This window comes from Coptis chinensis, chromosome 4 (genome assembly GCF_015680905.1).
Source record: "Coptis chinensis isolate HL-2020 chromosome 4, ASM1568090v1, whole genome shotgun sequence".
Lineage (NCBI taxonomy): Eukaryota > Viridiplantae > Streptophyta > Magnoliopsida > Ranunculales > Ranunculaceae > Coptis > Coptis chinensis.
The window spans coordinates 58,826,527-58,852,469 of record NC_141459.1 but is presented as its reverse complement, the minus strand read 5'-3'; the positions used below and the strand labels follow the sequence as shown (position 1 = coordinate 58,852,469).

The 25,943-nt window shown below is 39.4% G+C and overlaps 3 protein-coding genes and 1 long non-coding RNA gene across 6 annotated transcripts; 1 reads left to right on the top strand and 3 right to left on the bottom strand.

Moving 5' to 3' along the window:
• Positions 1 to 1,326: 1,326 nt before the first annotated feature.
• LOC147504195 (uncharacterized) lies at positions 1,327 to 18,648 on the bottom strand. Of its 2 annotated transcripts, none has more exons than XR_015220356.1 (3): positions 18,231 to 18,639; positions 3,111 to 3,275; positions 1,327 to 1,551 (listed from the first exon to the last, which is right to left on the bottom strand). XR_015220356.1 is itself a non-coding variant. In XM_086604039.1 (3 exons), the coding sequence occupies exons 1-3, from the start codon at positions 18,408 to 18,410 to the stop codon at positions 2,195 to 2,197; spliced, it is 390 nt and encodes a 129-aa protein (XP_086460165.1). In that variant the 5' UTR covers positions 18,411 to 18,648; the 3' UTR covers positions 1,689 to 2,194. The 2 variants fall into 2 exon arrangements, 1 of the variants encoding a protein (XP_086460165.1); XM_086604039.1 differs by lacking the exon at positions 1,327 to 1,551 and adding an exon at positions 1,689 to 2,239 and having other exon boundaries at positions 18,231 to 18,648.
• LOC147504196 (formyltetrahydrofolate deformylase 2, mitochondrial-like) lies at positions 5,015 to 7,504 on the top strand. Its single transcript, XM_086604038.1, has 4 exons — positions 5,015 to 5,193; positions 6,219 to 6,369; positions 6,527 to 6,600; positions 7,347 to 7,504. The coding sequence occupies exons 1-4, from the start codon at positions 5,144 to 5,146 to the stop codon at positions 7,444 to 7,446; spliced, it is 375 nt and encodes a 124-aa protein (XP_086460164.1). The 5' UTR covers positions 5,015 to 5,143; the 3' UTR covers positions 7,447 to 7,504.
• On the bottom strand, positions 5,337 to 6,338 carry LOC147504197 (uncharacterized). Its single transcript, XR_015220355.1, has 3 exons — positions 6,200 to 6,338; positions 6,031 to 6,121; positions 5,337 to 5,946 (listed from the first exon to the last, which is right to left on the bottom strand). It is a non-coding gene; the product is annotated as an uncharacterized LOC147504197 (long non-coding RNA).
• Positions 18,649 to 21,105: 2,457 nt separating the features above from the next.
• Positions 21,106 to 25,182, bottom strand: LOC147504194 (uncharacterized). 2 transcript variants are annotated; one of them, XM_086604036.1, is made up of 4 exons: positions 24,885 to 25,182; positions 24,138 to 24,770; positions 21,976 to 22,318; positions 21,106 to 21,890 (listed from the first exon to the last, which is right to left on the bottom strand). In XM_086604036.1, the coding sequence occupies exons 2-4, from the start codon at positions 24,410 to 24,412 to the stop codon at positions 21,291 to 21,293; spliced, it is 1,218 nt and encodes a 405-aa protein (XP_086460162.1). In that variant the 5' UTR covers positions 24,413 to 24,770; positions 24,885 to 25,182; the 3' UTR covers positions 21,106 to 21,290. The 2 variants fall into 2 exon arrangements, with proteins under 2 accessions (XP_086460162.1, XP_086460163.1); XM_086604037.1 differs by lacking the exons at positions 24,138 to 24,770; positions 24,885 to 25,182 and having other exon boundaries at positions 21,976 to 22,642.
• Positions 25,183 to 25,943: the final 761 nt, after the last annotated feature.

The window sequence follows — 25,943 nt, the reverse complement described above, 5'->3', positions numbered from 1 at the left end:
CTACTAAAACTTACACCGTCGCAGAGCTGCAATCAACTACAAGCAGTTTCAGTGAGTATCACCTTCTTGGAGAGGGATCACTCGGTTCTGTTTTATGTCCAATGTTACATCCAGTGAGTTAGAATGTTTAAGACGACTCACCATTTAATTAGTTTATCGATGTTTTACATACTTACAATGTTTTATATAAAGGAAGACAGTGTATATAATTAAGGGTCCTATTACTGCCGGACCCCAATTTGTGTTGGGCGGACTCCAAAAAAAAACGATTATTACAAGTATGTCATTGGTTTCAAAAATCCAAAAAAAAAACAATTATTACAAATATGCTATTGATTCTCAAAAAATTGAATTCGAAACCCCAAACTTAAACGACCCGGCCAGGTCGTTTGGACTAAGTCCCAAACGACTTGGCCACACTGTTTGGGACTTAGTCCAAACGACCACACCGGTCAAGAGCCCAAAAAACAGAACTTTGAATTTTTTTTTTAAAGTTCAAATCCCAAACGACATGGCCACATCGTTTTGAACTAAGTCCAAACGGTGTGACCATATCGTTGGAGACTTAGTCTAAACGGTGTAGCCATATCGTTGAGGATTTTTCTAAGTCCAAACGGTGTGACCATTTTTTTATAAGTCCAAATCTCAAACTACATGGCCACATCGTTTTGGACTCAGTCCAGACGGTGTGGCCATGTCGTTTGGGATTTGAACTTTGAAAAAAAATTTAAAATTCTGTTTTTTGGGCTCTTGACCCGTGTAGCCAAGTCGTTTGGGACTTAGTCCAAACGACCTAGCCGGGTCGTTTAAGTTTGGGGTTTCGAATTCAATTTTTTGGGAATCAATGGCATACTTGTAATAATTGTTGGATTTTTTGAAACCAATGGCACACTTGTAATAATCGTTTTTTTTTTAGTCCGCCCAACACAAATTGGGGTCCGGCAGTAACAAATACCATAATTAATGACCTGCAGTTTATATATTTATGTTATGCATGATTGGCATTCAACTTGCTGGTGTGCTACTTTTATGCAAAAATAAATGTAGAAGGAGTGCTTTATATATGTGATTGACTTAGTGGGTGTTCGAGTGTCAGATATTGCATCAATGATATGGATGTCACATGGATGAAATAGCATATGTAGCTATTTCTTTGGTTTTGGATTGAAAGTTGAACACATTTATAATGATATACAATGGGATCTAAATACTACCGAAAGAAATTTCATTGTTGCATTTGTCACAAAATCTTATTTTTATTATTTTCTATTTTGCTTATAGGGCCAATTTCAGAGGCTACTGTGTGAACAGAAATACACTTACATAAGTTCATAAAAGAATCTCATAAATTGATGATATGGTTTATATGTTTCTTTCATTTGTTATTCATGTACGGAGCACGTGCATTTTGCTAGTGATATTAGTTCACCCATATACATAATAATAAGATTCGTGTATTTAATTAAACATCATCATGTATAAACAATAAATGTTCATTGGCTTTGTAAAGGCCAAATATCCCAACACCTCCTTCACCAGCGTATACTTTTCCTATTAAAAGAAAATGATCATGGATTGTAAGGTGCACTTGATATGCTTCTAATAATAGATAAAAATAAAATAAATGAATGAAATAAAATACAAATACAAATAAATAAATAAAGTATTAGAAACTTGTAACAACTTGATGATCAAATAATTTTAATTCTTATTGATGTCCACAAAAGAATGGTTTACGAAGGGAAGCTATTCAGTCACCTTTTAATTGCTCCACGACTTAAAATATTAAATGAAGATGCCCTTAGAAAACCTTCAATTGTGAAGGGGTTCAATACTTTCATCCATTCCAACAAATCTAAGACCTTTGATAGGTTTTGCATATAAAAAGACTCGATATAGATCAAATCACTTGATACAGTGTGCCTCTAGCATCCTCCTCCATTATTACAGATAGTACTATAGGAAATAACATGAAGCAATAGGGTTAGTTAGGGATGACCATCTATTACTAATTACAATTAGAGATGAGACCACCCACCATTTTCGAAAAATTATGGATACCCTCCCAGTTGCAAAATCCAACTGCTATGAGATGAAGATTTTTTTAAAGATTCATACTTTCCCATGTATCTCAATATAGAAGCAACAAGATTGAGGCCATACATACCAAGGCATTCCTTACAGAACTTCTACCTTATGCCAATAAAATGGTAGTAACTTGTGACTGAAAAAAGATAATCTGGATTTTGAGAAAATGTCATCGCTTTAATTAGCTCAATCACAGCCTCATAGGACACATTAATTTAACTTCGTAAAAAAAAAAACGTGTTTAACCAAGCACAGGTCTGCCACTTTGCAACCTGTTTGTACAGGGCGACTTTGGATTATTGCAGCAAATTGGATGTTGCATTCTGATTTTCAATGCAACATCCACTTCGCACTGAAACATGCAATTTTCTAATTTCAATTCAAAATGAAATATGCCCTGGCCTTGCACACTGCAATATCCATTTTGCATTCAAACTTTTGCAGTAATTATTTTGACTTCGTTGATTATTTTACTTAAAAAAAACAGATATTGCATTGAGAAATTCAATACAAAACTGATACTGCATTGAAATTTCATTGCAAATCCATTTTGCATTGAAATCACATCATGCCCACTTTAGGTTCCAATGCAAAATGGAGTTTTTGCATTAAAATCTCAAAACGAAATAAATTTTCCACGGAACCTCTCTGTTTAGCAGACAGGTATAAGGTCACATACCACGTGGCAGCACACATTTTTTTAAGTTGCATAACTCATTGAAAAATGACCCCCCCTTCCCCCAACGACTGCTCATATAGTGGGACACCATGTCACAGTTAACAAAACAAGAACAATAGGGACTGTATTCATAAAATTAGTCAGCCTGTCCTGTGTGCACAACCAAATTAATTAGGGGGGGGTGGGGGGTGGGGGTGATGTTTGCCCTGTCTCTCTAAAGTTCTATTTGTACGCAGTTAAAATGTGTGAATTTCGATCGGTAAGTTACAAAGGCAACTGTAGTAAAATGATATTAAGATGGAATATAATTAAAACCAAAATGAATCATTAGAATGGTTGATACCTTAGCTCTCTCCAAAATAAGAGTTTCAATGCCAGAAAAGTTCCCAAATAATCTTGTCAGAGCACGAATATAACCATTGTTACGCCATTCCTTGAGGTTCAAACACTTCAGGTTCAGAAAAGAAATGGGCACTGGTTTCAACAGGCTTGGTATTTCTGCAAAATTCTTTGGGAATAAAGGAAAAGAAATTACCAGATTAGAAACTATAGCATACATAGCAAACATTTTTTGGTAAGTAAAAATAAATCTTGTAATCCTGCTTAATTAAATCAGATACATTGACAGCACTACACCATTTTGGTGATTTTGCAACATTTGAGATTTCTCATTAGTAACACATACTGATCCGTTAGGTAATTTCTCACACTTATTATCCGTTAGCATTGTTTATAATCAAGTTAGTAAGTATTTGTGCAAATACTTGAATTATTATCTAACATTTCGATATTTTAGTGACGCTTTATCATGCGACAAAGTAAGCAATCAACTTCGATCAAGTTAAAAATCACCGTGTGAGAAAAAAAAAGAAAACGAAAACATAAGTGGGAGTTTTATTAGTTCTCGGCTTCTAAGACCCATCTAGAAAGTTAACATATCATATGCCCTAGAAAGAAAAAAAATGAAAAAATAGAAACAAGCTTAAGAGGGAAAAAGGGTGGTGTTCTTGCGCACCTCCGGCTTCTTGGGTTTCGATTTCGTAAGTCCTCTCTTTCTCTCCTTTTGTTCTTTGACCTTCTCCTCTTCAAATTTCAACAATTTTGTTTTGATTTCCATTAACACTTGTTTTTATTTTATTTCTAAGGTAGAATTTGGGATGAATTCGTCTCAAATATCAAGCTAGCTTTGCTTAATTAGCATTGCTGATTGAGAATTCAATTTGCTCAAGGTAACAACTTTATATACCAACTTATTGAAATTGGGTTTTAGCTTATGGGGTTGGTTACACTTCGAATTATCATGTCAAAGATGTATCCTTTATTGTTATTAGTTTTTTTAATTGAAAACAAAATTAGATTTGTGTTTGATCTGTTTAATTTTTGTGACATGACGTGATCTTCTGAAGTGTTCCTTGCCTGAGCGACTACAATATATTGTCGATCAAAACATGATCTTCCTCGAAGTTCTTGGAGAGTGTTGTTGTTTCTGGTGATGAAGTTGGTCTTATTTTGGAATCCACTAGTTTCTCTGAACAAGGTGGTTAGGTATTGAACACCATTCCAGTTAATTGACTTAATTTTTGCAATGTGACGCTGAGAGTTCAATAAGCTCCACACCTCTACTTTTTTTTGTTTTCGTTCACCATTTCTGTTATTTGTTGGATTGAACTGTTATTGCTTGGTGAATAACTACAACAAATGGGAAAGGGGGAAGTATCCACATGGCCTAACAATAACATGTCGTCCTGGATTTTGGAAGTTTCCCTCTGCAAAAAGGTGGGGGAGTGTTCCGTACCTAGGTATGACGAAAACGTTTAAGCATGCGCCACGTGAATTTTGTTTTATGTAATTATGTCTGTGCCTCTAGTATTACTATTGCTTAGGAAACATAGGAAATATTTTCCCATTAGTCTGATATAAAGCTTTCTTTCTGTTGGAAAATATTTGCCTTAAAGACCCTAAAATCGCTTTTTGAACGCGGTTAACTGAATTGAAATCACATACAATGTGTTCGAAAACACATGGATATGATCCCGACACTTTTTTTTTCTTCAAAATATGGTGTCCATGTAACATAGATAAATTCAAATTAATATTTGTATTGATATATAGCACACTTTCTATATGACTAATTATCAACTGTTTAGATTGCTTTCAAACTACATATTCTCCATCTCCATCACTAATGGCGAAACTTGTTTGTTAGGTAATCCCGCCTCGAGGTAGGGGTAAATCTGGTTCGAGTTGGGCTTGGCTATGGCCTTTGGTTGAACTCTCGAATGGGACAGTTAAAGATTGACTATGCCATCAACGCCTTCCAGAAAAAGACATTATATTTTGTTGTCAGCAATGTAGTCTCTTGACTCTTGAGGTCTCATGAAACCAATACGTGTGCTGCCGGAGTCACAGGCTTATCAGAGAACTATGTAAGACTTGGGTTCTTATGTGACATTCCCTACATTTTTTTTCTTCTTTGTTTCAGTTTTTTTTAAGTGGATGTGTTTTAGATATGGTTTGGTTTGCGATACCTTTATAGGATGTGTGCTATGCTAACAAGTGTGTTGGGGCACCAATACTTTAAAGACGATGTATGCACCATTAGTAATCACTTTTTATTGGTAGTGTAGGTGAGTTTTTCTGTGGGTTTTAAAAGAGTGATCTGTATACATGTTAAATTATAGTAGACATATGAGTCAAAAAGTAGGTGGGATTTAACTGCCGAACCATGCGTGCTAGCAAAAAACTCTGCTATGAATGGCAGTTGTCATATTCCATACTTGTCAAACAGAAGAGCACTTTGTAAAAAGATGAATATTGTTGTTTTCATATTTATATAGCTTAGGTCGTTCACACTGAATGAACTTGACTTTGACCAGAGATTTTCACCTTCCACACTAGCTTGTAGAGAAAGAATTGAAGCTCACTAGTCACCACTCTAGTGTTTCGTTCCTCCCTGAAATGTTGATGGGAGGTCTTCACCCTGAACTTATCACTTCTGCTCCAGCTCCATTCTCATCTAATCTCTATTTCCCCATTTCACATCTTCAATGATGAGTGTGAAAGAAGCTATAATATTAATGCCCTTAAACTTGTTGCCTGGTCAAATATTGAGGTCCCAAGGCAGCACTTACTCTACCTTATCAAGGACTTTTTTCAGAAACTCGCCTCTATTGTAAATCCTGTTGTAAATTAGAGGAAATTTTATAGCAAAGAGGTAGAATGGCATACCATTTATCAAGCCAAAAGCGAGTGTAGTTACGTACGCTGACCTCGCAAGTGGCTCTTTCCATGAATTTCTCCTTTGCAGAACCTGAACAGCTGCAGCAGATTACACCTCTTCTTGGTGTTGCGATCCTGCAGTTGTATCCTGTCGTAAAAGCTCTAATCTGGTTGAAACATAAGTTATATATAACAGTAAGTTAGGGTACTAACGTCTTGTAAACTTTTGCAGTGAGTTTGTCTTTGATCCCAATAGATGGCCATGGCTGGAGATGGATGCAGACTTCCTTAAATTATCGAAGCTGTTCAATGCTATGAAATATGTTGTACGAGTTCTGGCTTTTGACCACAATTATAAGATCGCAATTTTGGCTTCGAAACAGGTACATCCTGTCTCTTTTCCATGTTCTTTCTTTTTTTTTTTTTTTTTTTTCATTTTTATGCAAAGAAAGAAAAAGAAAAAGAAATTGAGGCTTCGGTTGACTCATCACTGACCTTTGCAATACTACATAATATAATAGTTCTACTATGCCATTGCAGGATCATTGTCTGGTGGACTTGTTACATGGATGGCAAAGTGGGAGGTTCCCTCTAGATATAACTCGTGTAATAAGGTGATTTTTTAGGAGTCTGCATACTTGGTATAGTTTTTCTTACTTTTATGTGTTTACTTATCAATCCCAGTCTGTTCTTACAAAGAATCATGATAGAGGTCCAAACACCCATGTGATTCGGTTTCTTGAAAGACATGACATTCCATACCATTATTTGGGCACGAAAAAAAGGAACTGAAAGAGAAAGTGAGGTCTTGGAATTGGTTCAAACACTGATTTTTTAGTGCTTGCTAAGTATGTGCAGGTATTTTGATGTTTTGTCTTCTGTTTTGCTTAGTATGCAAGCAAGTTTAAAGTCTCAATCACTTTCGATATTCATTTTTTGAAGACTTTATATTCGTGTTTTCTGTTGCAAGTATTTTTTAGATTCTAAATGTTGTGGAGAATATGGTGGATTATTAAATTGTACAACAATGTACAATTTAATGAATAAACTACTTTAAAACGAAATATGAAAAAAATACAAATTAAGTTAGTCCACGACACCCTCATTTATTGTAATCAATCGTGGGGTTGTAAAGGAAAATTAGATATATAGCTGCATTTAGAGATGTGGTGATGCATGGGTTTTTCTCAAGGACTTGATGGAGTGATTTGTCTTTTTCTTTGTCCTTATAGTTGTATGGTTCAACTTTGTCAATGTGTCTTCTATTTGTTCTTGTTTGCTAGCATGGGTTGATGTGAATATTTGTAAAGTGATTCACATTTATTATGTACTTTAGTTGATTAGTTTATTGCTTATGTAGATGGAAGCTAAGGAGAAGGTACTTGATTTTACTGGGCACTTGCAGGGCAATGGGCTTTATGTTTAATTTGCAATTGCATGGGGTTATTTTGCAATCATGATAACCTGTTCACACATTACGCTTAGGCTCTTGTTGACTTTTAGCGGAAAAGGTGTGTGATCTTTACCAGAGACATATATATACTTAATTACTTGGGAAAGTTTTAAAATGATTACACTAGTTTTGGTTATGAGAATGCACTCTTAGTCTAAGAAAGATTTAAGTTAAGGTAATGTTTGTGATAAGCTTGTCATAGTTAGTAAAATGAAAAGTTATGTAATGGATACCTTGAAGTGATATGGTGTGCCAACCGTTGGCAATGCAAATTTTATGTTACAGTTGAATGCCATTATACCTCTTACTCTATGTTAAGTTATGAAGGGTTCTATCAAGAGTTAGAAGGGATGTGTACACCATTGGTAAGATAGAAGGTTGTAAATGTTTATGGAAATTGAGTTTCATTTGGACTTCATATATAAGATACATATGTTTGTTTGTTTGTTAGTTACATTACCAAAGTCGCAACAATTGCAATTCTAAAATCATAGTATCTTTGGTTGCAAGGGTCTTCACTTACACTGTTTTCAATTATTCTTTGTAGGAAAAGTGACATTCGGCCATATGTTGACGAGTCACAAGTGCATAATCAGGATGTCATATAGAAGAGTGAAGGACTACATGCTTTGGAGATATCGAATCAAAGTTCACAAGGTGTTGTAAAACTGTACTTAAAATGGTTATGTCAAGAAGATGAGATCTTTCATTCTAATGCGTAAGGATTGCTTACATGGATAATTATGTAGCTTGTACTTAGGTGGATAATTATGTAGCTTGTACTTAGGTGGTGCAGTTCTATTTAATTTATACTTAAGTTTTACTTTCGTAAGCTATAAACATATGATACTATGAAGTTCTAGACTTAAGTTGTAATTATTTAATGAAGTGTTGTTTGACTATCAATTGTTTCAAGTGAGTATTACTTGTTTTACAGGAATGACAATATTTGTGGGTGTAAGTATTTATAAATTTGAGAGTTACTATAGGTGGCATGTCAAAAAAAAGGCCAGGAAATTATATTAATTTTTTTTTAAAATAACAAATTATTACTAACGGATATGTAATTGTTACAAATTCTTCATGCAAATTATTAATAACTGTTACTAATAAATTTAATAACGGTTGATATGTGTTGCTGAAATTAATTTTAGTAACACTTGATAACCGTTACTAAATTTTCTAACACTTTATAACCGTTACAAATATCCGTTACTAATATTTGTCACGCATTTGTGTCAACGCAAGATAACCGTTACTAATATTTTTTGTAACGGATGCATATCCGTTACAAATAGGCTGTTATGGTGTAGTGCAGGTTGCAAATTGTGAGAAAGATTAGTGGGGTGATTGTAGGGGAGCGATATCTTATTATGCTCGCGTGCAACGTAAGCGAACTCAGGACGCCGACCCTCGAGACCGAACTGTGAGCAGCTCCTTCAAGAACACCCCGCATGCAATGACCTCAAAGAGCGACCTCCCAGAAAGGAGGGACGAAGATATTTCAAAGATTTGGCACATGGCGGAATACCGGTAATGATAACCATCGGGGTAATCATTACCCATCCCCGAAAATAAGGATAACCTCATCAACACCCAATGAGTGCATGACTTATAATATAACCATTTCGACACTCATTCACGATCTCGACCTTACACGCAGTAGCATAAACACACGCGTGTCTTCTAGATTGACCCTTCCCTAAGCCTATAAATACCACTGATTGAACTACGCCGGGCCCGATTCCTCTCTCCCGTAAAAGAAAGAAAAGGAGAAAAACTAAGAAGAGGATATCGTGGGGCGGCGCTCGAAGTTTAACTTCGGTCCCAACAAGAAATCCAAAACACCCCTTTACATTGGCGCCCTGGTTTCGATTACTTGAGAGCCACTTTAAATCGGTGCATCCCTCTCTAACTCTCAAGCCCACGGCCATGGTTAGCCTAGAAGATCAAGTCCAAAGACCTTGCCCACCAATTGGGAATAACGAATGAGAGCATTTCCTTGCTCGGGGAGGAAAATGCTACTTTACGCGTTTCAAAGTGGATAGTTACCAAGAACAACAAGTCGAACGGAGCGTAGAACGGATCAATGACGTTAATCAACAGATTAATGAAGTTATCCCAAAGGATTGGCCGAACGCCGCAAAGAAGGATTCGACACGCATTGTGCACAAGATGCTTAAGACGTGTCAGCGCATCTCCGTTCACAATCGAGGGTCCCTCAATAAAGCCTCTCCACAAGACTTTATCCAGCCACGCTTTCCCATGTACGACGGCAAAGACGCGTGCCTGGTCGATGTGGCTTGCTATATTCAGAGTTTGGCACTTTACACCACCGTGAGTTTGATCATCTCCACTGCAGATTATTTCCAGCCCGCTTCCGAGGATGGCGCCTCGATTGGTTCTTTTCTTTTCAATCGAATCGATTCTATAAAACCTTCAACGAAATTTTCATCGATTTGTTAAGCCGGCCAAGACGTCCACAACAAAGCGGAAGAAGGCGGATCTTGATTCTTTGTTCCAGATTATCATTCAAGGAGGACGAAAACTATTCGTGGAATTCCTGTAGGGCGGTTCAAGGCCGAACTGTTGTGCATGGAAAGTGGCTTGAAAGAATCTTTCGCCATTACATCGGCCTTTTCCAATGCTTGCCGAAAGTCGCGAAACACCGACCTCGCTAGGTCGTTGATGAAGGAACGCCAGAGACACCGTTTCGAGCTCTACCGCCGCGGACAAGTACATCAAGTTGCAGAAAACTTTAAGACTCCACGGTTTAGCGAGAAACGTGAGGTCGTAGCGTAGCTCTCGAGATCGCATTACCCACGGGCAAAGAAGCGCTAGCCAGGTCGCTTTTGCACCAAAGGCCGCACCAGCCGAAAAAACGAGTAGAGAGTTCGCCATCCATCGGCGCTCCCCCACTACATTCTCGGTAAAATTAAAAGCGAGCCCCATTCTTCCGCCCGAAGTGAGGCAGACCCGAGATCGGCCCGACAAGCCATTTTGGCGATTTCACAACGCCAAATGCCATGAAACCGATGCTTGCCGGGGGCTTAAACACTATCTCCGTGATCTAGTCGGCCGCCACATCAAACGGTACACTCGCATTCCTCGGCGGCGACCGCGACACAAACCGATGGCTTTCGTCGAGTCCGTAGTCGTCTCCATCTCGCCCCACTCCCAAGAGTTTCAAAGGTCGCCCACGCAGCAGCAGGACGCCCACGATCGTCGTTAAGCGCCACGAAGCCGGCAAAGACTCATCCGATCGTGACAATGATCGAACTATTCACGGATTACTTTTCCGGATGATTCCGTAACCTCATCCGTAGAGAAAAAAGACGCCGCGGTGTCGGGCGCTCTTCGTGAAGTCTATCATTTCACCTCTCTCAGCTCACGCCCGCGTGGTTCAGTCGCAGCCCAGCGATATCACTTTTACGAGGCCGATTTAAGCAAAGTCCGCCTTCCCTCATAATGATGCATTGGTTGTCCATGTAAAATTAGCGAATCGGATATCAAGCGCCCGAGCTTTACAGTGCTCTACAACCTTTCCAAGTCTTGTTACGCCGAGGACCTATATTTCTAGGATCGACCACACGAAACGCCTCTCGCGAAAGCATATAGCTCGAGCTTACAGGCTCTACAACCTTTCCAAGTCTTGTTACGCCGAGGACCTATATTTCTAGGATCGACCACATGAGAACGCTTCCTCTCGCGCATATAGCTCTCTGGAGCTTACAGGCTCTACAGCCTTTCCAAGTCTTGTTACGTCGAGGACCTATATTTCTAGGATCGACCACACGAGAACGCTCTCCGCGAGCATACAGCTCTCTGGAGCTTATGTGCTCTACCTTTCTTCCCAAGTCTTGTTACGCCGAGGACCTATATTTCTAGGATCGACCACACGAGAACGCTTCTCCTCAGCATACAAATCCGGAGCTTACAGTGCTCTACCTTTCCAAGTCTTGTTACGCCGAGGACCTATATTTCTAGGATCGACCACACGAGAACGCTCTCATGATCTGACTCTTTTAGAGCTTACAGCTCTACGAACCTTTACAGGTCTTGTTATCTTTGACTTATATGTCTACGATTGACTACACCGTAACGCCCCCATGAGCGGATCGCCCCTCGAGCCCGCATGATCCATTGACCCCTCCAATTCCTGTCACGTCGACGACCTATATTTCTAGGGTGACCACAAGACAGGACGCATATTACTAGAATCCTAAGCAGAGCGCTAATTACACACCAATCCACGGCAATATACATACGGAACATCTCCAATCAGATTATATAACCATGCATCATAACAGCTACATCCACCGATCTGCTGGGATTACCCAGGAAATCCAGATCGATGATCATTACAAAAAGTAACTAAGTGTGGAACTGCCACTTTCGTGGAAACCAGTTCCTTAAATAAAAATGGCGAACTGCTCAGGCAAGCCTGAAAACACAGCTCTATTGTTGACTCTCGTATAAGAGAGAAAAATGTGAACGAAACTTACAACTCAAGACTAACAGAGTCAAATGACGATCACCTTATCGATTCTCAGTGATGACATGCTTATCTTCCGGGGCTGCGCTAGTCGAAGCAGTATGCCGAGTTGACCTCAGCATCACACGCATCTCATTCCCTCCTTCATCGCCAAAGAACCGCTTTTCCTCAGGTTGTCATACTTTTCGTCCGGTAGCGGCATAGGCGTCTACAGTTTCAAAGATATCGCTTCTTCGCCGCTTTTTCACCTTCACCTCGACATTTCTTCGCGATAAGCAAATCACCACAAATGGTTCCCTTTCTAACTCTGTCCGCGTCCACCACTAACGCTGCATTCTCCGCGGCATGGCGTTCGATATACTGGTCGCCATCAAATCCAAATTTCTTTTTCCCCCACGCAGCTTCGCGATACATCCTAGCTCGACGTGAGGGTTACCATTCATCTCCGCGTTTTGTACAACATCTTTCAGCTTGTCATATCCTGCAAAAAACTGCATGAAGCAAGTCAACGAATCAGTTCGCCTTAGTAAATGACATAACAACTCAAGATGTCCGAGTTTACCAAACAAGCGGCCATATCCATCGCCCCTGCGTGTCCATGTCCTCATCCTTCACCTCTGCCTTGTCACCATCCAGAACGATCCCCTTCAGGACACTGGTCGCTATGGGTGCCGAGTGGAAGCTACAGTCTGAGCGTTTCACCATACGCTTCTTCCCAGTCCTCCCCACGTAGTAGAACTCGCTCCCCACATCACCACAAGTGGGGACGAAGCTCACCCGATCGGGCGGCCTTGCCCCAGGTCGCTACACTCCGCAAATGTGATCGACCGATTAATCGCCTACCCGTTGCGGCGACCTAAAGACAATGCCGCCAGTGGGACGCCCAGCCCTCCTAGAACGATTATGACTCTTCGTCTCTACAACATCAGCTTTCCTCTTCCCGCGATCATCATGCACGTGCGGTTGAAACTCCATCTCTTCCATTATCAGCGGAGAAGTTTCCCTCATGCTGTTCCTTCCCCTCGCATACGGACGACATCTCGCCATGATAACAACCTAGAGCACAAACGTACTATCACACGAGCTATAGTTTTTTACCTCAACCTTTTATCAACAAGAGAATCCTCACAGAAGAGAATAACCGTACCTGGATAAGCGGCAATGGAGGAGAGGCACAGCAAATGAGCAGAGCAAATAGGCAGACTGAAGCTTTGGGAAGAAGGCAAGCAAATACTTGTCTTGGTCTGTGATAAGCCGTTTTTATTCAAAAGGAAACGTCTTTTCCTAAGCGCCTCTTAATTACCTTGAGACGCCAAAACGCCATCTCGCTTCGCCATCATTACGCCTTTGAACCGCCAGATCCCTCCACGCGGTCGCACGCCACGGAACACCGCTGTTAGCGACCAACACGGCGTTTCGACTTGCATCACAGAGCTGAAGCCAGCGATCTGATCCCCACATTACGAGCACCACCTCAGAGCTGCAGATAATTTAACAACACGACGCTCATGCAAACATCTTAGCCAGACGTCGAGAAGTTGTCATTACAACATACCTACCATTCTTCGCCACATGCACCGTCACCACACACAATTATAGTTGAGCAAGCAGTAATAAAGAAATAAGCAACAGTCATGGCATACGCACAAGCACCGATCTATATTAGCAAGATAGCAAAATAATACGTTAACCGGGTTGCTGAGATTACTCAGGAAATCCAACCCGGCTAAATAACCTTCGTTACCACACGAAAGTACCCGGCCGACAACGGAGCACCGTGTCGTTTTTGTACTTAAGCATATAGGTAACAAGACGAACCGCCAGGTTACCCCCAGTGAAACCAAATTTATTGATCCGCGGCTTATAAGCCGACAAAGACTAAAAAGCAAAATTACAAATCGCCACCTCTGGGCTCCATAATTAGTTCTCCTGGCTGAAGCAATTCATCAATCTCAAAGATCCGTATTCCGATCACTATCATCACGATACTCCATCCAAATCTAAACTCATCAATGCATCGCGGTAGCATCGGTTAAGCGATATCACGATCGCGGGGCAAAACCTCAAGGCAACAGGGAGCACTATTAATTCCTCCCCGCACCCGCTCTACCCCGGTAAGGCGACGCGGCGTGCATGATCCGCCTTCAAAGCGTTGTAGTCGGCCTCCGTTCCACGAAATCTGCATCCGAACATCATAGGCTTTGGTAGCGTCGAAAGCAACCTTCTTGCGGTATAAAGGCATAATCGTTCAACCTACCAATCTCCACAAATACTGCCGGGCGTTCTCTTCAAATCCACAGAAGTTTTGCCTCCGGCTCTTCACCTCCGTGTCTTTCAACATCTTGGCCAGACTCAGCTCTTGATGAGTTTTCTTCAGACCTTCCAGTTCCTCGCGTTCCATCTTCGAGGCCTCCTGGACGTTCTTCAGCTCATCAGACAGCTTCACCACCGTCTCTCTATCTGCCTCTGCGAACTGTGCAATCTCCTTTAATTTTTGAAACCCACTTACCAGCTGCAAATACATACGTATGGTTAGTAGCCACAACACAATAGCGTTTATACGGAGACAGTTACATCAAACAAAAATAGACACGCATACCAAACATTGGGCAATTTCCATTCGCCTCAGATTATTGGCCAGCCCTTTATCATCCAGCTCCCTGCGATTGCCATCCAGAGCTATCTGTTCTAGTAGGCAACCCGATATCTTACTCGATCCGGGTTACAAATGACTTCGCCCGCTTCCGCATTTAGTTGCACCCCATTCTCATCCAGAACATGAACGCCCTCTAAGTCGCTCACTCACCATAACGGCTTTTCCACTTGCCTTTACGTGGAGCTTTTCGCTTTTCGCTAGGATCGGATTCACGCCTCCGTCGGGCGCACTAGATCCAGCCCGAAAGTGGCCAAGTCCATGACCGCCAGTCGTGGTTCTCTACTCCGGGCGAAAACAATAGCCCCATTGGGCCACCATCGAACCGCCACGGGCGCTAGAGCTCTCCAAGAGTCGCCGAAGCTACTTTCGTGGTTCGGGCAAATGTTTTGCTCAAAGTCGTCGCGACCTCTTCTCCGACCTGCTCCTCGCCGAGGGATTGAAAGCCACCGTTTCCAACTCCACAGGGTATCGATCGAACCTCGCGTATGAAGCTTCGATCCTCCCGCTCGGAGGTACCACCTCTAGCAGTCGCCTCGACCACCATGCGCCCGTTGCCTCTCTTCTTCTAAGTTACTAAGTCACTCGTTCGCGCCTCCATCAGCTCTTCCCTTTATTTGACCTCGAGCTCGGGTCTTTTTGCCTTCCTTTTTTTCGGATCGCAGCCCCACCTTTTTCCACAAAAAGTGTGCAACTTCAGTAAACTTCGCTTTTTTTTCTTCACGAGTCAACCGCTACGAACCTCTCTATTTCCCCACGATCGGTTCGCTTCTTCACAAAAACTCTGCGATCAAAGTAAAACAAGGACACTCGTTAGAGTAACTATCAAACGTTCGACAAGAAACAACGGATAAATGTCCTACCCACCGATATGTTACAAATCCTAGTTTGCGGATACACCCGTTCACCGCAAGGTGGTTGCCAACTAGCAACAACGGCCTCTTAGTCCAGGCCTCATTGCTTACTCCATCGATCGATCACGCCGAGCAGCGTCGTCATGGTCCGCAAGCTAAAGTTCATGTTCCCCGATCGCCCGCACCACATAGTGTTCCACTATGTCGATACCCTTATGTCATATTCCCCACTCGCGCGTCAAGCAGGTCGAACACCTTAAATAATCGCCCGGGTGTTACCTACTGGCCCGACAGGGAGACTTCCAACAAAGCGCCAAGAAGTCGCATACCGGTTTCGAAACGGTATGTGCATATCGCTCTCGGTAGCCCTCACAGATTATTATTCCACCATTCGGGTTGTACCCCTCACTACTTAACATTTTCACTCAATCGTGGTTCAGATATTTCCGTGTCGTGGACAAGGGCGGTAATCCCATATGCTGCCCTCGGTTCGGGAACGAAGTTAGCGACGACGGTTTACACTTCTAAGGGGCACATCGCTTGATCCCTCGACCTGACGTACTGGCTACGTCACCTCCTGACCTAGATCGGGCATTACCCTCACCTATCCTATCCTCTTCTTCCAAATCAACCTCTACACCAACACTCACTGCTTCTTCATCCTCGTACTCTCCACAACTCAAGGATATCTCTCGGACCTCCTCCGATCGAGTGTCATCAGAGTCAGACATTATGGCAAGTTTTCTTTTTCTACCAATTACTCAAGCTGAAACCCTATACTCTTATGGTGACCTACCTATTTAGCAAAACGCACTGACAGGGAGGAAAGCAAATTGAAAATGGAAAGATAACAGCAGCAGAAGCACTCACCGAGGAACCCTAGCTTGCGTTTTGTGGAAGAAAAAACACGCAATGCCTTTTCAATGTCCCAAATTCGATTTTGTATAAACCGCCGCTGTTCAGGTTACCAAAAGTTATGATTACAGACCTAGGCTATAGCCCGCGACATCGTGTTCCAAGGTAATTGTTTTTTCAGTTCCCGATAATGCGCGGCGACACGTTTCTCCCCCCACCACTACGATTACGTCGCGTGCATGCTACGACATAACTTCCCTTTCCCGCCAAAGCATCGGATGCGTGAATTCGAAAGTCATGTCGCCCTAGTCGAAGTCGTCCACCACCACGGCTTCACGCTCCGTTCCACCGTTCTTTCTCTCAAAGATAATGTTTCCTATGGCATAAACACTCTACCGGGGGGCCGTAGTGGGGGCGATATCTTATTATGCTTTCGCGTGCAACGTAAGTTTAACTTCGAGCGCCGACCCCGAGACCGAACCGTGGAGCAGCTCCTTTCAAGAACACCCCGTGCAAATGACCTCAAAAGAGCGACCCTACGAAAGGAGGGCGAAGATATTTCAAGATTTGAGCACATGGCGAGCACCTTCGGGTAATGATAACCATCGGGGGTAATCATTACCCATCCCCGAAAATAAGGATAACCTCATCAACACCCAATGAGTGCATGACTTATAATATAACCCATTTCGACACTCATTCACGATCTCGACCTTACACGCAGTAGCATAAACACACGCGTCTTCTAGATTGACCCTTCCCTAAGCCTATAAATACCACTTCGATTGAACTACGCCGGGCCCGATTCCTCTCTCCCGAAAAAGAAAGAAAAAGGAGAAAAACTAAGAAGAGGATATAGGTGCGCCGGGCGGTTAAACTTAACTTCGGTCCCAACAAGAAATCCAAAACACCCCTTTACAGTGATGTCTAGACAATCTACATAAGAAAATAGAGCATTATGAAGTTGATCACACTGCCTACTACTTTGCTCCCTTCGAAAAACCTAAGGGTAAAAAGTTCCTTGTTTTTGAATTCCAACTATAGGCAGTCCATACTCCATACAAACAATTGATACTATCCAAGTAGGGTCCATAAGCAATTTTGTAAGTTTGAGGAAGGCAGTGATTAATCCATCACCACCCCACACACACACACAAAACACAACTACTAACTAATTCCTTCTTACTTTATATTGGCAAAAGGAGCAAACAGCTACGTATGAGGCCTGTCCTGGCTCCAAGTGAATCTTACAGATGTGTTTCAGCTCATAGCCATACTGTCGTGCCCCCACCACTTAAATTGGAGAACAGATATAGTTGCTTCTGGCTTACATAAAGTGCAAACACAACACAGGAATGACAGGAGCACTCCAACATGGGTACTGGCAAGTAACGTCTCAAAATATGCTCCTAGGGCCGCTACCAAGTATTTGGTGGCCCAAAGCGAACTCCATAAATATGTTCCCAGTTTGGAGGCCTAAGCATCTCAATGATCTTAGATGTTCAGTGGTTTGCACTTTGCATATTATGTTTGTCACCACGGATGATTTTATATTTCAATAAGGAACACTAGGATTCTCATAAACTGTCACTACCGCAAGTTAAAAGTGAAACTTTAATGTGCATGTAGGTTGGATTTTGTTTCTATACAAATCAACTTTATCTTTTGGGCCACTAAGTTTGCCTTGTTAATTGCGCAGACCAAGAACCTTATGGTGTCCTGCAGTTGTGGTTCCACAAATGCCATTATTTTCCCAATTTCCATTTTCTAAAACGGTAATCCCCATTCCCCAGGTTACATTTGTGACGAGTCGGCCAACAACTCCCATAGACATTGCCTGATATTCAATTTCCATAACAGTTGACATCACTAAAAGTGCAAGACGGTTAAAAACATAGGTATGATTGTCAGCAACAAGTAGAACATAACCATACCTGAATCCCATGTACAAATACTGTTATTGTTTTTGCATTAGTAAGTCCGCTGAGTATATTATCCAAACACCTGCTAAGCACTTCCCTCCTGTTCTTGATGTCATACAATCCATACATCCACGTGTCGAAACATGCAGTAACTAGAGATGACAGGTTCTTAAGACTATAGTCTTGGTACATGTAACCTGTGCACTCAACAGACACCAAATTTGGAGCACATATCTTAAGCTCACATTGACTAGGCCCAAATTGCGCCAAATGCACATCGTTTTTCACCCTCAAGTACTTGAGCTGAGAGAAGATATATTAATACATTCAAGATAATGGTGACGACACTTGTCTACATTGGAGCCATCACGACAAAGCAAGACTTTGTCTACAAAATTTGGAAACTCCGACTGTCTTTAGAGGTGTTTGGATCTTATTTATTTATTGCCAAAAAATATTTATTAGTGAAAAAATATTTTTTGAAAAAATAAATGTGTATGGTTTTTATTTAAAAAAAAAATAGTTTTTCATCCAAAAAACACTTTTTGGTCTCAAAAACTTGTTTTATGATAATTAGGTAAAATTTGTTTTTCAAGTTGAAAAACTATTTTTCTTTGAAGGAAACACTTTGGGTACTAAAAGCAAATGAATTCTCCGGATGTTTTAGACTTTAGTGATTTATGCCACGATATGCCAAAATATATCGAGAAACATAATGCGAAATTTAATTTGATAAAATAGCTTTTAAGAAAAATCATAACCAAATATATTTATTGAAAAACTATTTATAGAATAAATATTTTTTCATAAAAATATTTTTTAAGAAAAAATGATTTTTAAGAAAAAATGATTTTTTGAAAAAATGATAACCAAAACACCCACCCACTTAGTCTTTTGCCTTCCTTTAGGCTCTGTTTGGCAGTAGAAAAATTCGTAGTAGCCAACCTGGATTAGCTGATCTAGTTTTGTAGATGTGCAACTTAAAGCAGATTAATCTGGAAGTTGTTTGGCTGCCAATCGTTCTGTCACAAGTTCAGCGTGCCCACTGTTTGGTTCATATTGTATCTGTTACACTGATAACCTATTACATATTTGAAAAAAATAATAGAACAATATAAATCAAAAAGAAAATAATAACTTAAATACAATGTCCATATTCTCACCAAACAAAAAAGTTCCACAAAATATTTAATTTGAAACAAGTATAACCGGTCATTTCATTCTTAACATGAAACAAATCCAAAGCAAAATCAAAAGTATTACATCAATCTGCATTGTGATAGTCACAATAGTCATTCCACATTACAATGGCAATAGACTTTCTATAATCTGATGCAATTTCTCGTATTCTATTTCTACTAAGGTTTTCTAGATCTTGTCTCCTCATTCCAGAGTCTCCTTAAAGTTCTTCTTGCTCTCTTTGATCCTTATCAAAAAATTCATCATTAAGTTTCTCTCTTCGTATGTGATTGTGTAGAATGCAACATGCTATTACTATCTTTACTTGTGTTTCAAACGGATATGGAGGTGGAAGAGCCAAAATAGCAAACCGCTTTTTCAAGATTCCAATGATACGTTCAACAGTATTCCTCAAAGATGAATGACGAAGATTGAATAGCTCTTTGTAATTTGTAGGATGCAACACTCCAAATTCTTTTAGATGATAATGAGTGCCACGAAATGGAGCAATAAAATTTGGTGCATTGGCATAGCCCGCATTAGCCAAATAATATTTACCTATATTTCAAATTAAATAAAATTAAGCATTATGATCATAAACATGTTCAAATAGTATAAAGGATTTTGGAATATTAATCATGACAAAAGAATCCACAAGATTTAACATAATAATAAGCATTATGTACCTTCAGGTACTTGCAATTTGTCTTCCCTTGTTAGTGTTGAATTTAAAACACGTGAATCTGTAGCCGAACCTTCCCAACCGGCAAGAACATGTTGAAACTGCAAGTCAAACGAACATGCCACCAAAACATTTTGCGTAACAATTCCTTTCCTATTTATAAAAGGAACTCTCTCCTTTGAACCAATCAATGCAGGGATATGTGTTCCATCTATTGCTCCAACACAATCCTAATAGAAGTATATTTTAAGTAATAAAAAAAAACAAACTATTTAAAATGTATCATGCAATTTAAGTTTAAAAAAAATTATAATCATACGTAGTCAATACCTTAAAATACGGATAAAATCTATAACCACCTTCAAGAATTTCAGGAGGAGTACTAGATCCTGCTGGTTGTAGAAAATCTTCAGATAGTGCTACTATTGCATTCAAGACATTGTTGAAGTGGCAGCTAATAGTTTCCCCAGAATGATGAAAACGTTCTTGAATGGTTCGATTACATTCGTTATGACCAATTGTATACATAAATATTGCTAGTTGTTCCTTGACCTGTACTGTATCAGAGTGAGTGAGTTGACCTTTCGTTTGTAAAATATCACACAATCGCAAGAACACGTGTTTTTCCATACGAAAGTTTTCTTGGCACCGCGCACCATGTCCAGTAAGCACTTCTTCAACCCACTCTGCACCACTAAGAGCCGAAGTGCAGCAAGGAATTTTACTGACATAATATTGATAATAACCAGTCGTTAACATGGTAGTAACACATGCTGCTTGCATTATCATATCTTCTTCATCAAAGTCGTCAGACATAGTATAGCCCCCTGTCAACACATTTATTAAGTAAATAGTATATTTAAGTTGTATTACATAACACCTGATAAACATAATTTTCATAGCAAATATAAAAATATTACTTCATTGCATAAATAGAACAAAGTTCACGTTCAAACAAGTTTTGCATTCTCATTAAATACATAGAACAAACACATGTTCAATCAAACAAGTTTTGCATTCCCATAAGTGACCATAATTAACAAAATAAATATATATCCAATACGTACCCTTGCAAAATATATACTACTAGACTCATAAAGTCTACGACACCTGGACACCTAATGATCCCCAATAGACCAACAAACAAAGTATGCATTTTTCCACATCAAATATATTGAGGATCAACAAAAAATAAGTTATAAACTTGCTTATCACTTTTCTTCAAATTGATAAAGCAACCATTCCTTTCGCCTTTCCATACGCAGCCCCATGAACACCCTCGCTTTCTTTTCATCTTCTAAGAAATCCAAAGCTCGCATGAAAGTACGGTCATCAAGATCAGGAATGGATTCTAATTCAACAATCAACTTTGCTTCAGACGATGGTTCAGAATTAGGTGTTGCAATTTCTTTCTTCTTGTTTGCTATTTCAGTAAATGTTGTTGCCATGCTTTGAATAGCATCTACCATACCCTCTCCAGTGCTTTTAGGACGCGACTTTCTAGAATCATGAGGGTTTGGCGTCATCTTTGGTCGTCTCTTTTTGAGTTGGGCACAAGCTTCAAACTCACTGTCCAAATTGATAGGTTTTAGAGTATTATTACCCAAATCATCAGAACCAACAAGTGGACTTTGGGACCCCTCTCCATTCAGATTCCCCGCATCTTTCAGAATATGTTTTTCATGGTTCATAACTTTCTCGCTAGGCGCACGACTATGTTTCCCACTAGCCCCACCATCACCAAATATTATGCACAAGTCCTCATATCCTGTAATAGACTTAGTTCTCCAAATTCTGAAATCCGGGTGTGCCTGCATATGGTGGACATAATTTTCTAGTGATAAATTATGATTCTCTGGAAGACAAAAAGTTCTTAAAGTAAAGTAAGAAAATCACCTTGACATAATCATCCCAAACCTGGTCATCATCAGCATACACCATTTCTCTATTATTATCCCAGCCAAATCCACTTTGATCAATTAAAGTTCTTATAGCACTATGGTTCTTCTTCAATGCTCTATAGTGATTATTTAAAATTTCCAGATCATAATTGGGACCAAATTTAGCTTTGAACTGCTGTACTATATGCTTCCAAGCATGTTTACTAAATTGGCCATCAAGGTATTGTCCATCATGCACTTGCGCCACCATAAGTTTCATAAAATTTTTATCCATTGGAGGCGTCCACACCGTCCTCTTACTACTTTGGCCTTTAACATTCTGTGTCTCTTTCTCCATTCTTTCAAAGTTAAAAACATAATAATCCAGTGGTCGAGTGGCGCAAATAGTATAACCCAAGTTAGTTGAAAAAATATATAAAAGTGCGAGTTCTCAATTCTCTACAATATCACACAGATAAATAAGAAAAAAAAAATAGTTTCGACATTGAGGAGAGACTGGATTGAATGGACGCCAAGTAGAGAACAACAAGCTATATTTCATTTTCCCTTTTATTAAACCTTAAACAATTGATTTTCAAGAGCCACTTTTAGTTGGTTTTTTGTATGTAAGGCTAGTTTAGCATCATAATTAACAAGCAACAGTTAAACCTTAAATTATTGGGTTAACTAGTATTACCCCCCACTAGATGAGCCAATTAGGATTCCCCCCCCCCCCCCCCACTAGATGGGAAATTAGGGTCTCCCCCCTAAATACGCACAAAAAAATTTTGGTCAACCCACTTTGACTCTTTTTTTGTGTGTATTTAGTGTGTATTTCCCATCTAGGGGGATCCTAATCTCATCTAGTGGGGGTAATACTAGTTCACCCTAAATTATCTATTGACATGCTTAAATTACTCAGTGAAGTAAACTTGTACAATATTCGTTACATGTCCCAGCTTTCTGAAATGAAGCATGGGAAATTTAAGCAAAAGCAGCAAAGGTGAATTCTTCTGCTTCTAGATAATCTTTGTATGTATGCCACAAGACAAACACGTACTTTTAGGCCAACCTAATAAATTGTCTTAAAGTTGTCTATCCAATTATGAAACCAGAACTCCATAATGACTCAAAGAGTGTATAATTTAAATAACCTTGTTTATATTTCACAACCTTGAGTGTACCTTACTTCAGACATGTGACTTAATTTCACTAATCACTCTCTACGATCTAGTTAATTTTTCACAAACGTCACTTTTGGTCCATGTTTTCCATTCAGGTGGTTAGATAATCAATAGCAAGAACTAAGGTACCCTGCTTCTAGTACACTTCCTGGGTGGAAATACAACAAAGAAAAAGTAACAGAGTAAAAAGGGTAGTGAAAGTGTGCCTTTAGATACCTATAAGCAATCTTCATGTCAATCATGAAGAACTCTGCAGGTCTCCTACAAACAGTAATTCTAAGTTTATTTTCATTAAGCTATTCTGATAGAGCTCAATATCCAAGCTAAAATGTTACGCATCAAAAAACTTTTTGTTCACCACTGGACCACTGCGATTTCTATGTGGTGCAGTATAAAGACTGTGAGTTAAGGAAGATCATTTATGATTTTTGCAATCTCTGAAGTAAAGGGAGCGAACCAATAAAAACTTCAGATTATATAATCCAATCTATTATTCTAGTTTGTGGTAAGCACAATCAAAATCAAAGTTGGTACCTATAAAAAAATAGTAATCAAAGTTGGAATGTTAATCTTTCTCTTTCAAGGTGTTAAAACTTAAAAAGTCATGGTTTAACATTGAATGGCTTTCTAGGTAAGCACTAAGCACATGCTTGGGTTCGAGTTCCTACTACCGAACGTAACAATTCAATGTCGTAAATAAGAAGAAAAACAATTCAAACTGCACGAACCATTATGTAAATAGAATTCCATAAACAAAACATCCTAAAACAACTACCAGTGTAAACCCAAGGTTGAGGTTTATCGAAGAAAAAAAAAACACTAAGGTTAAGGTTGAGTGCCATGTTGCAATGGTACAACTTTACACCGTTTCTATAAGGGAAAGCTATACTAAGCAGTTGCAGAAAAACTCAAATAAAATATCATAACAAAGATGGTAGCACAAATATAAAAAGTTTTCTTAAATTTTGAAACTTTAAATTCACACTTCCATTACCTTACAATAGCAGAGAGAGAGAGATGGTAGCGAAAAGAAATCGAGAGACGCCGAGGTTGAAAGATCAATGGAGAACAATAGTGGGAGGCTAGGTGGTGGACGGTACTGTTCTTCAGTTTTTCGCAATCATTTTTTTTTTTCTTCTCGTGTTTTTTTTTTCCTTCTCGTGTCTTTCTTTTATTTTCTGTGTATGCTCTGATGTAGATCGAAATCCATTGCCTTCCCATGGATACCATTATCCGCACTTTTGGGGTTGGCCAGCCAACTAATAGCATACGGTATACAGACTTTGGCCCAAAATATAAGAACTAAACAGAATAACAGGGATAGTGCACCCTAACCCATGTACAGGTTGGCCCATTCGTGCTGCCAAACATGCCCTTAGCCAAAAACTATCATCAATGTTCAACGTACAACGTATGAAGAGATACCCACACGTCTCTCCATTTTCTTGAAAGAAGACTAGTTCGAACTGCTTGTTTCATGTCGAGGAAAGATAGTATGTGATGGGTTAATACCTTGGATAAGCCACTTATCCTATCTACATAACTCGTTTTGATAGTTGACTCCTGCTTCTCTTTCTTTTTCCCACTCGTGTTTCCCTTAAGGAATCCTCTTTGCATTTTGTGGAACCTGAAAACACAAATATTTAACCATTTTAAAATTACATTCCAACATGCTACATATAAAAAAGCCTCCGTCTGTTTTAACATTTAACTTAAAGTAAGCAAACCCAACATTACTAACCAGAAAACCCACACACGTAATAGTAAAAGCAAGCCTTGAAACTACAGAACCTTCACTTGTATATATTTTTGAAGAAGAAAAAGCCCATATTCACGTTTTTTACCCATTTAGTACGCCAAAATAGGTCTTTTTACAGTTTTACTACTGATTTTGAAGATGGCTTTCAATAGTTCAATTAGCAGTACCGTACCCTTGAGTTGAGTATTAAGCATGTTCAAAACTTGCTCGAATTGTTATATAATACACACAATAATGCCTCAACATGATATTGATCCTTAAAAAAGTATAACCACGTAATAGAATCTAGAGACTAAACAAGTTTAATTACATACATCTACCCAATGGTCGATTACTACAAAGTACAAACTTGTTCATAATAAATCAAGGGAATCCAGTGGGACTATTTTTCGACCAAAAACTTCAAAACAAAAGAAAGAAAAGACAACAACCAAAACTTTAGAATGTGTGATGAAGTTAAACAAAAAGGCATTGACGATGTTCTCCAGTTTGGCTGGAGTAAGGGGCGTAAAGTTGTTTGTTGTTTTCTTGTTACTATACTCTAGATTTTTGAAAATGAGTTTACATAGTGTATTCATTCCTAAATTTTATTTTATTTTTTTTTGTCTCTAACCCAAATAATTCTCATGGACTCTACTATATATATGTTTCAAAATCGCTGCTACTATATGTCTAGGATGGAATTCTCTTGGACATTCGCATGGGTAGTCTCTCTTTGTTTTTGGTAGGTAAAAATGTGTGGGCAAGTCTGTTTTTAAAGAGATCATTAACTCAATTGTGTGTAGCAAGTTTCGAACCCCAACCTCTAGCATCATCACTCAAAAAATTTACCAACTAAACTAGAAAGCAATTACTGGTAGTATAACACCCCGTGTTTTTATTCTTTTATTTTTTCTTAAGAATAATAATAATAATAAAGATAATAATAATGAAAATAGATAAAACAGATATAGGATATCCAGCGGTTTCGGATAAAAATCCCGTAAGTAATAGATAAGTGTTGTCCTTGTTTTTCGGTGAGTTTTCTCATGTAGAGTTTTT

Bases quoted from the DNA above. Each gene is read 5' to 3' on its own strand.
- LOC147504196 (XM_086604038.1), top strand. From the start codon at position 5,144: ATGAAACCAATACGTGTGCTGCCGGAGTCACAGGCTTATCAGAGAACT. The intron at 5,194-6,218 runs GTAAGACTTGGG...AAACTTTTGCAG, and splicing joins CAGGCTTATCAGAGAACTAT to TGAGTTTGTCTTTGATCCCA. The intron at 6,601-7,346 runs GTGATTTTTTAG...TTGCTTATGTAG, and splicing joins GATATAACTCGTGTAATAAG to ATGGAAGCTAAGGAGAAGGT.
- LOC147504195 (XM_086604039.1), bottom strand. From the start codon at position 18,410: ATGTACCAAGACTATAGTCTTAAGAACCTGTCATCTCTAGTTACTGCA. The intron at 3,276-18,230 runs GTATGGTTATGT...TTATTCCCAAAG, and splicing joins TATTTGTACATGGGATTCAG to AATTTTGCAGAAATACCAAG. The intron at 2,240-3,110 runs GTATCAACCATT...CTCAAAATCCAG, and splicing joins TTATTTTGGAGAGAGCTAAG to ATTATCTTTTTTCAGTCACA.
- LOC147504194 (XM_086604036.1), bottom strand. From the start codon at position 24,412: ATGCTATTAGTTGGCTGGCCAACCCCAAAAGTGCGGATAATGGTATCC. The intron at 22,319-24,137 runs GTAATGGAAGTG...TAACTTTGAAAG, and splicing joins TCTCTCTCTGCTATTGTAAG to AATGGAGAAAGAGACACAGA. The intron at 21,891-21,975 runs GTGATTTTCTTA...CACCATATGCAG, and splicing joins TTTGGGATGATTATGTCAAG to GCACACCCGGATTTCAGAAT.